The 11,091-nt window shown below is 34.3% G+C and overlaps 1 protein-coding gene across 1 annotated transcript in view; it reads right to left on the bottom strand.

Annotated features, from left to right (window-relative positions):
• Positions 1-2,111: 2,111 nt before the first annotated feature.
• The window catches only part of LOC102878854 (ankyrin repeat domain-containing protein 26), a 65,951-nt gene continuing 56,971 nt past the window's right edge, over positions 2,112-11,091 (bottom strand). The window contains exons 25-27 of the mRNA XM_015597896.1: positions 9,756-9,978; positions 3,350-3,395; positions 2,112-2,230 (exon numbers count right to left, since the gene is read on the bottom strand). Coding sequence (XP_015453382.1) covers positions 2,112-2,230; positions 3,350-3,395; positions 9,756-9,978 — 388 coding nt within the window. The remainder of the gene's footprint in view (positions 2,231-3,349; positions 3,396-9,755; positions 9,979-11,091) is intronic.

Below are 11,091 nucleotides of genomic sequence, written 5' to 3'. Positions count from 1 at the left end.
ACAAGGCTGGAGGTATCACTCTGCTCGACGTCAAAGTATAATACAAAGTGACAGTATTCAAAACAGCATGATATCGGCAGAAAAACAGACACAAAGACCATTGGAACAGAATTAAGAGTCCAAAAGTAAACCCCTCCACATGGGTAAATAATTTCCAACAAAGGATTTAAAAACATACAATAGGGGTGGCTCCATAGTGTAGTGGTTAGCATGTCTGCTTTACATGCAGAAGGTCCTGGGTTCATGCCCCAGGTGGAGCCATGGACCATACCCCAGGTGCGCCAGGCCTGCCAAGTGCGCCAGGCCCTCTGAGTGCACCAGGCTCCGGGTATGCCAGGCCCTGGGTGCATGACGTGAGTGTGTGAGAGAGGATGACCTGCCTTCAGAGATCCAGTTCTTAAGGGGAAATGGCAACATCCATAGGTCAGGGGTGGAAGTTGGGGGAGGGGAATTAAAGAGGGGAAAAAACATAAATAAAAAAATAAAAACATACAATGGGGCAAGGAAAGCCTCTTCAGTAAATTGTGCAGGCAAAATTGGAAGACACATGCAAAAGAATAAAACTAGACTGCTATCTGTCACCATACACCAAAATTAACTCAAAATCGATCAAAGATATGAATATAACATCTGAAACAGTAAATTGTATAGAAGAAAACATAGGTACTAAAACATAGACCTTGGATTTAGAGAGAATTTTATGAATTTGACCTCCAAGGCAAGAGAAGTAAAGCCAAAATAAATTAATGGGACTATATCAAACTAAAAAAGCATTTGCACAGCAAAAGAAACCACCAACAAGACAAAGAGGCAACCAACTGAATGAGAGAAGTTATTTGCAAACAATACCTCTGATAAGAGGCTAATTTCCAAAATATACAAACAACTCATACAACTCAACAACAACAACAACAACAAACAATCCAATAAAACATGGGCAGAGGACCTGAACAGACACATCACACAAAAGACCTGCAAATGGCTAAAAGATGTATGAAAAGATGCTCAACTTCACTAGCTTTTAGGGAAACGCAAATCAAAATCACAATGACATACCACATCATGCTTGTTAAAATGGATATTATCAACAATACAAGTAATAACAAGTGTTGGAGAGGCTGTGGGGAAAAAGGAACCCTCATACACTGCTTGTGGGAATGTAAATTGGTACAGCTACTAGGGAAACACTTTCAGGAGGTTCCTGAAAAATCTAAGATTAGAACTACCACACGATCCAGCAAATCCCTCTTCTGAATATCTACTCCCCAAATTTGAAAATATTTATCCATAAAGTCAGTGCACCCTGATGTCCATTGCAGCATTATTCGTGGTGGCCAAGACCTGAAAACAATCAAAATGCCCTTTGATAGATGATTGGATAAAGATGTGGAAGATTACTCAGCCATAAGATGAAATACTGTCATTTGTGACAAAATGGATGGAACTTGAGATTATCATGCTAAGTGAAATAGGTCAGAAAGAAAAGCTTAAGAACGATATGCTATCACTCTTAAGTGTGACATAAAACTAAAAGCAACAACAAATAAGACAAACAAACAGGGACTCATGGACACAGACAACAGTTTAATGGTTACCAGAGAAAAAAGAAAGTGGGAGGAGGTAGATAAGGGTAACATAGGTCAAATACAAGGGTATGGAAGAAAACTTTACTTTGGGTGATGAACACACAATACAATACATGAATGACATATTATTGAACTGTACAATTGAAACCTATATAATTTTATTAACCAATGTTCACATCAGTAAATTTAATAAAAAACTTTAAAAATTGAAAAATACAAAAAGAGCTCTCAATGAACACCACTAACATCAAATGAAAACTTGGTTGTATGGGTCTTGTTTAAATAGCAGGTGTTTGGGTAGTTTGAGTATTTAAAACTCAATAGTGTTTGTTTTCATTCACAAAATCTACTGAAAAGCTAGTTAGATGCCAAGAAACAGTTTAAAACACTGTATAAATTTACACCATCCACATATGATACACAAATATTTTCTTTTAATGAAGATGTTCACGTGTCATATGGTTAATGGGAACAATTAAAATGTTATATAAACAGATCAGTAAATACATTTTTATTATTTGAGTTTCACAACATATAATTTTTCTTCAAAATCTGTACATATTCTTTTGAGGCGTTCAAAAGTAGATCACCAGTGGATTGTAGAGGACAAGGTTTATGGAACTTAGATTCAAATTCAGCAGCAGCTGGAAAGAAAAATGATTATATTTGTTATCTAAAATACAACTAAATATGTGTTAAGATCAATGAAAAAATACACGATATGAGATTACTATTAAATAGAATTTGCTCATGATTGCACACTGAATTCATTGCTCTTGTGGCTAAGTGTCAGAGCTTCTGGTTTCATCTTCTTCATTCATTTTTTCAACAATCGTGTGCTAACGTAGTACGACAAGCACTGGAGTTACAAGATAACGATGACATGATTTACACCTAAACAATCGTATAGTATAAACTGAAAAAACAGATGATCAGACAATTTTCATTCAGAGTTATATATACCATGATAAATATAGAACAAGACACTATTGGAACAAACAGAAGAAACATCCCAGTTTTGTGTCTATGTTGCCAGCTTTTTGGTGGAGGTGATATATAAGTTGATACCTGAAGGACAAGAAATAAGTATGCAAGAGAGAGGGAAGAGGTAGATGAGTGATGAATGATGGAATTAGAAGTAGTCCAGTTTGGCTAGACGTTAGAGCAAAGGAGCAGAATAAGGTAAGGAGCAAGAGATAATAAGGCTGAATTATTAGGGAAGAACTAAATTAATCCTAATGTTTTTATTCCATGCAAAGGAATTTGGATTTTCTCTCCTCAGGGCAAAAGGTAAACCAAAGACAAAGTCAATGACTGGAGGCGGAGATGTCACCAAGAAGGTGACAGCTATGGGAATTGTAATGGCTTGGCTAAGTATTACTTGATGAGTCTGGTTTGGGGCCTTATCTATCACTAGGAAAAACATGAGAAGATGATGAAGCTCAGTTTCTGACGGTAGTTTCAGTGTGCAGGTTGACAGTTCCATAGGGATGGTGGAGGAAAGGAAGTAGGTAGCCAGAAATAAAAAGAAATACCTGGACCTTTGAGGTTTTTAACAAGCTAAGGAACAGGATAAGTAAATGAGGAATAAGTATATTCTTCATTATGAATGTTTATGCTTTCACATTTTCCACTTGCTATGTGGAAGAAAATACTTAACGTAGTATCTATTGTCCAAACATATTGGGATGCCATTTACTATTTGTAGCTTATATCAGAAATCAATGATATCTAAATTAAATTAATAACTTTTTACAACATACCTTCATTTGATTCTTTAGTTATCATTTTATCCATCTCTCGCTGCATCTGAAATAAAACAAATATTATTAAGCATTTAAGTTAAATAGACATTATTGTGGGAATGATATATAGCTTATGAAATGTGGCTATTAAATAATACTTTAAGAGACTAGATCTAACCTGGGGATTACGTACATAGAAAAATTATGTCAATAAAATAAAATAAATTTCTACTTTAAATTTTAGATAATAGAGAAGGTACATATGTATAATATTTAGATTAATCTGATAAAAATACAACTGACATTGGTCTATTGAAAAAACATAATTTCAGAAGGCTGATGTTTCATCTGATTGGTGTAAAGAAGTTTAAACAAGTCAAGTTTACATTGAATGCATTCTTTTGCAATTCTTAGAAAAACTTCCCTTTATAAATTTTTAAAGTTTTTTGTTCTAATGGAGTTTTCTTAAAATAAGCTTTCCATCCTTACACTTTTAGAAAATTAAAATCATAAGGTATGTTCTATGCTATTAATTTTTGAAAGTAAAATGATAAAAGTGGTAATATCATTTCATGTGATAATTCTACCCACAAAAAATATGTAACACTATTATGCTGTGTGTAATAGAACTAAAACATTTCTTTATTCATAAGGACACAAAGATTTCAGAAACTTTGCTTGAAGAAAGGAGAAATATGGGCTAGAGTCAATTTTCAAACTTAGTTTCTGATTGACTCTCTATAGTTAGTAACAACAAAAATAATAAATAATTCTTTAATTGTAACTTTGTTTCCTGTTTACAAATTAGGGCTAATTTTTGAAATATTCAACTAATTGTTGTTGCAGTCTACTTAATTATGAAATGTGTGGGAATGTTTCAAACTGTATTACAAGTATCCCCATCTAGAGTGTTTGTCTTTAAACTTTTCTTATAAAAGGTTTCCTCTCACTAAATGCCCCAAAACAAGGTTTAAAATATACACTGAACAAAATAAACACTGTAGTGACAGTGACAGTGCCTCTCCAAAGTTTAAGTATGAAGACAAATTTGTTGGCTAACATGTTTCCCAATAATTTCAAAGATTGTTTTCTATAAAATGTTTTTGACAATGGCATGAAAGATACGGCTTATAAAATAAGTAATGTGACATCATTACTAGAAAGGCCTTGTAAAATCAAGAACTCAATACCATATGGAGGGAGAGACCTTTATTGAAACAATTTCATGTTACTATTTAAAAACTATATAAAATGTAAATCATATTTTTCATGACTTACATTAAAGAACCACCAATATAACGTTATTATCTTTTCCCCAATAAGTTTTTTTTCCTAAATATTTACTTCTATGACTCTTACGTTTACTTCTAGGTCAGAACTGTGTTTAGATGGTAGAAGTTCTTAGAAGTCCAATATTAATAAGACACACATCTACAGTTTGAGTTATACTTTTCAATTTATCAAGAATGTAGAAAGATGAAAAAGATATACACAGGAAAACAATGTATCAGAAGTTTTAATTCAAAGGAGTTTTAATTAGAAGAATTTCTCATAACTGGTTGTTCTCAATTATGTCCCATTGAAATCTAAGGTTCCACTGGGGACACCTCTAAGACTGCACAGCTTCAGAGTCTCTATCTTTTCGTTAGCTAGGCAGCTCCATTTGTCTTTGTGTTATGTAATACAATTTTATGCAAAAAATTTTCTTAAACAAAGAATGATTCGAATCTTCAAAAAAGAATTATTTAAGAATGATAGTCACTGATTTAGGCAAACTCCTTAATTTTACATAAGAAGCAACAAAAGCTCAGAGAGGTTACATATTGCCTAAGATCACAAAACCTATTAGCTGCAAGCCAGGAATGGGCTTTGGGTCTTCCTAGTGAATCTGAAGTTCTATGCCAGCTAATTCCTCATATTCAGGAAAAACGCACTATTTTTTACTATAACTCAGAGAAATAAATATGTAAAACTTTGTCACGTAGCTCATTAATGTTTAGGCATAAGATACAATAACTTTCTAATTAAATTATTAATTTTAAGACATAAATTAAAATAGCAAACCAAAAATTAATACCAAAACTTTAAGTATGAGCAGTCAATATACTCAATTTACAAAGCACACTTTTTTCTTTCTTTCTTTTTTTTTTTAAACGATGGGACAGCAAACTTGAAAGAAAATCTTTTGGTAAACCAGGTAAGCTGAATTTGAAGAATTTGATCCTTTAAAGAACATTTTCCTCCAAAGAGAGCTTGGTTTGCCAAAATTAATCAAGAAATAATTTTCCATGTTGTGGTTATCTATAGCATAATTGAAAACACAACAGAAACTTCTCTTCACCATCTAACATACTTTTGTCCAACTTCTCACCATTAGTTGGTATGTACAAAAGACATGAGCTTAATTTCAACTATAATTTCAACCCAGTCAGAAATCATAGGAGAACCTCATTTCTCTGTCTCAGTTTTTCACATGAGGACTTAAACTCTCTCTACGTTCCTCAAGATAGGAGGAGAGATTTTCCAAATGGTTGAATTTGAGAGAAGGAATCTTTAAGAAATGCTTGCTTGTTTTCAGATCTCATCTTTGAAAGGATCTGTTTTCCCACAGTAATGTGTAGTCGAATCTGCCTTCATCTTTGCAGTAAGCAGCCTGCCCCTGAGACAGGTGTCAAGCATTGTTTCCTCTGCTGACAACTGTGAGGGGGAATATCTTGATTCGGGGTTAGTGTTTGGAAGCCTACTGCAGCCACACATCTAAACCACAGCCTCTATGTCCTTAGTATGTGTCAGTAACAAAGCGAGTAAGGCGATCTCCACCTGCCCAATTCCTATGTTCTGACTCAGAAGGGGAAGAGGAGTATCATTTGCCGTCTACCCCACCATGGCTCTAACAAAAAGATAACTGCACAACAAGTATAGAAATGTTTTCTTCTTCTTTGACTTTATAATTAATGAATATTGTTCAAAACAACTTCCACTTTAAAGGGAAAAAGTTGTAACGAATATTTTAGAGAAACAAAATAAAGCCAATCACAGCAGAAAAGCATGATAAAATGCAAATATATGTTCACTTTTTCAATACTAATTATTGAATGGCTACTTTTCTATTAGATTTGAGAGTACAGGTTGAGAAATTTATCTGTCATAAAATTGTCTGGAGTACATTTTCAGTTCTTAGAAAAACGTTCTACGTGTTAAGAAAAATCTAGTGATATGTCTGTTCAGGCTAATTTTAGCTTTCCTTTTTTTTATAACAATATAATTAAATAACACAATTGAATTAAATTGTAAAATTATTTCTGAAATATAGGGCAAACATCCCATGATTTAACTAGAATGTGAAAAATGAAGGTAAAAGTTAGCAAAATACATAAGTAGTGACCTGTCCCACTACAATGGCATCGTGTGGGCAAGACTGAACTTCATGCACTGGTGACAGAGGCCCTACACTTAAGAGTTATGAACGCAGAGAAAACTTGCTTTGACTACTAGTACAACTGAAATCACAGACTTAGAGCAATACTTCATTATAATTACTGTCATTAAATTTAGATATACAATACTGAATAAGTTAGAACTTCATAGTAAAAATAGTCCAAAATGTTAAAACCTTGCAAATAAAGGTGACTGATAAACACATTCAATATTAATGCTATTTTTAACATTTGACTCGAGAATCATAGCTAAAAATCTTCAGAATGCAGTCATTTTGCAGTGCCCCATTAAAAACCCACCCCTTTCTATCATTTTAGATGAGATGTTACCCTCTCTCAGGGTATTATTTTATGTTTTCCTAGTGGCATTCATTAAACTCCTGGCAACTCTAAAAGACACCTTTTTCCTGCATGTCTGACTAAGAATTCTGTAAAGAACAACTGTATAAGAAATCTTTCTAGGCGTTCTGTAGTGATGTTGGAGACCTATGTCTGGATCTTGATAGAGTGCTGATTTTTATCTTTCTAATTAAGCCTGGCATGATTTGGCAAAACAGTGCTCCACAAGGGAACTATATATCCTTCGGTACTACAACATTATGTTTAAAAGAAAGTATTTTTCGATTTATCTAGAAACATATTTAAAAAGTAATAAACACCTCTTTTTGACCAAAAAATTAAATAAAGAAATATTTCCACAAAAATTTTTTCTTACATTGCTTCTACATTTACGTACTCTTTCATCTTCATCTTGTAAAATGATGCTATATCTGATTTTTCTGGTGAGAACTAATGAGAGCATTTTGAGTGTACATCATGCTTAACAGTTTACAGATATTCATTTTTGGGGTACCCAGTAGTCAATCCAGATTCACTACTTCGAAGCATGTAGACTCTATTTGGTCAAAAGGCTATCAAAAAACCCTTAACTTTCCTGTTCTTTGATTATCATTATGAAACCCAATTCAACAACAGCGCTGAAGTCTCACTTAGCACAGGCTTCTGCTCTTTTTCTCTGAATTGAGAAGACCATAAAAACACCATTAAAACCATAAACTAATGTGTATTGATTGAAATGGATATTTTAGAAAGTGACGTCAACACCATGCAAGTGAGACAATCCCTTTGCATTTCCCCTTAAATCTAGAACTAGTCAGACATCTTAAACCCAACAAAGGCTCCTCTGCTCAGCACACTAAGATGCCTAAAAGATCCACACATCAGTATGTGGGAAGGTGGGCTTACTGGAATATGTAGGAGGCAGGATGGGAGAAGGACAGGGCAGGCCCATAACAGCACTTCCAGGCACACAAGGCTGAGTCTGCAGTCTTAGCAAAGGTAATACTGGTGAAGGAGCCAGGGTGCTGCCTAAACAACATAGCACAGCAGAGGGTAAAAAGGGCAGTCGTAGCATCTCACACCTCCCCAAGAATCCAGATTCTTCTCCAGTTGCAGTAGCATTTGCACCACCAGAGAGACCAGTAGTAGAAGCAGAGACCAGTCCCCAGGGTCCAGGCTAGACCACAGCTCTGCCAGTGGCCATAGAGAACCAAGTAGCATCTCAGAGGGCTCACTAACCATCTCCCCTCAAATGGCTACATCTCCCACCACCACACCCCAGTAGTGGTTCCCTAAGTCCCTGAGGACCTGGATACAGTGGTGACACCCACCACCCTCGTTACTCAGGCCAGTGCTCCCAAACCCACAGCTAAGCCATTACCCTAACCCAGGAGGCTCAAGTATCACAGGTGAGAGAAAACATAATCTGGCCTAAACCACCATCTATTGGAAAACAAATTTATCAACCTGCTGAATTGTTCAAACCAAAATGTTCCTAATTAAGAGAAGTGTTCACCACTTCAAATGTGCCAGCAGAGGAACAACCCATTAAGTAGCATGAACAACCAAGGTTACATGGTAACACTGAAGGAACATGACAGTTCTTAAGAAACCAAACTGAAAGGGAAGATTGTGATCTAAGTGATAGAAAATTTGAAACAGCTGTCATGAAGAAATGAATGAGGTACAAGAAAATTCTAATGGTTGTTCAACGAGCTCAGGAATAAAATTAATGATATTTTTTGGACTTTACCAAAGAACTGAAAACCATAAAAAAAAAAAGAAAACTCAAACAGAGACTTTGGAGCTGAAGAACTCAATAAATGAGATGAAGAATGGATATTTTAATAACAATGATAATCAATGAGAACTAGTTGCTGTCTAATGACTCCCTGTCATTGCCATCTTAGTCATCAATCATTCAAGTGATGGCAAGAAATACAGACATAAAGGAACTTTATTTTAAACAGTCAAATCTTTGTTTAACTATTTGAAAAATGTACAAATGCTCAACAAGCCATATTATAAAAATTGAAATAAAATAAAAATAGTATAAGTAAAATAGCAATTAAGGATGTACTCTCATATCAGATGACAAATTTTACCTTAAAAAGAGAAATTGATCTGTTTAGTGTTACAATGATACCTAAATTCATAAAAAAGGATTGATCTCAGTTTCATTTAAATAATATACATTCATTTATGGTTAAGGGATTGGATGTCAATCATTCATTGATGCATAGGGATAGAATAACTGGGGTGCAGCAGAACTTTAAAATTGTTATGAGCAATTGCCAAACTAAAATCAGTTAGGAAGTATGCCAATGCACCTAAAAAGTATATCATTGTTTATTAGACAATGTGACTTAATTTCTAAAACCAAATTTCAAGGCAGCTTTTCAAGAAATTTAAACTATGTCTGATAAGTTATATTTCTTGAATAAAGTTCATGATAGGTACCTCTTGAACATGAGAGATCAGGAACTTCAGAAAGTTTGCAAAATTTGTTTCCTTTCTTTATTAACACATAATTATGATGTTTACTTAGTGTGCATTTGGCAATGAAACAACTCAGAATTTCAACAAATTAGCACTAAGAATTATATCTGAAATCTGAAACCCAAAGGAACGAAGATAATATAACCAACCTTGATAAAGTAAGCCTCTAGGCTATTATTTGAAGTCCATGGGGTTGAGGCAGGAGTCTCCAACTTTTCTCTTGGAATAAAATTTCTATGGCTTATGAATCTATGATTAAGACTTCCAACACCAGGTGGCTCCAGGACTGGCCCTGTAATATCAGTGCAGAGTAAAGTTCTGCTTTGCTGTTTCTTCAGTTCAGAACTGATCTTTGCTAGCCTTTCATTTTTCCTGTGAAGATTGTAAAAAACACAGGCTTAGTATTTCATTCTTCCCTAAATGACTTGCATTTTTTCAAGTTGCCATAATAGTAAACAAAACTTCTCATTAAATAGAATTTTAATACTGAAAATATGACAGACCTACTATGTTCCAGCACAGGTTTACAATTGTTCTAAGGAAGTATATACATTTCTAGGAGGATTCCTAACTAACGATCAATTCAGAGTAGGGAGAGGAGAGAAATGGTGATCAATGATACAGATGGCTTAATACGTGATACTTGGTGCCTTCAGAAACGGCTGTACTTAACGAGATTCTTGAGGTGCCATTAAGCATATTTAGTAAACTAGTTTAGAGATTGTTAATAATGCCTCAAAGACATTTCCTAGCACTTGCTTTGCTATCCTTGTACCATAAGCTTATTACCTTGGAGAAATTACCATTTAGACAGGACATAATTCAGAGTAACACCTCTTAGGGGAGAACAGATAGCTTAGTTGGTTATCAAAATGAACCAAAACAGCTCTGGCAGCAATTAGCTTGTAACATCTTTACAAAAGAATTGGCAGTGGGATTTGCCCTTTCTGTCCTCCACACCCCCCTCAGGCAGGCCACCTTATTATTTTTAGACATTTTGTCAATTATGTGGCGCTTTACCCCTGTGCTCATCTTTCCCTTTTTTTTATGTGTTTGCCTTTATGTAGCTTAGAAAAACTGCAAGGATTGTTTGTCTCAAAGTGCCTTCTAGTGATAATAACAAAGATCACAATCCAAAAAGTACATTTAACAAGAGCCACAAAGTGCAGAGTACCTAACCCTTTGGGTTTAAGTTGTTATCTTCCAAAAAAAACAGTTATACTCATTAAGATTGTTATTTAGTAAAATTCGAACAGAAAATTTTATAATAATATTGCCATCTAAATTAAAAAGCTTCAAAAACATTTAATGACTAGTAGATCACATTTACTATATGAAAATATAAAAGGGGAGAAATAGTCATGTCAAAAAAAAAGTAAAAGAGATATGCAAACTGTCCTGGAATAACATTTTATCTATCTATCTATCTATCTATCTATCTATCTATCTATCTATCTATCTATCTATCTATCTATATCTTTCTAT

The sequence above is a fragment of the Pteropus alecto genome, unplaced genomic scaffold, assembly GCF_000325575.1.
Source record: "Pteropus alecto unplaced genomic scaffold, ASM32557v1 scaffold29, whole genome shotgun sequence".
In the NCBI taxonomy this organism is placed as follows: domain Eukaryota; kingdom Metazoa; phylum Chordata; class Mammalia; order Chiroptera; family Pteropodidae; genus Pteropus; species Pteropus alecto.
Note: the sequence above shows the minus strand (reverse complement) of the source record. Positions and strands in the feature narration are given on the sequence as shown.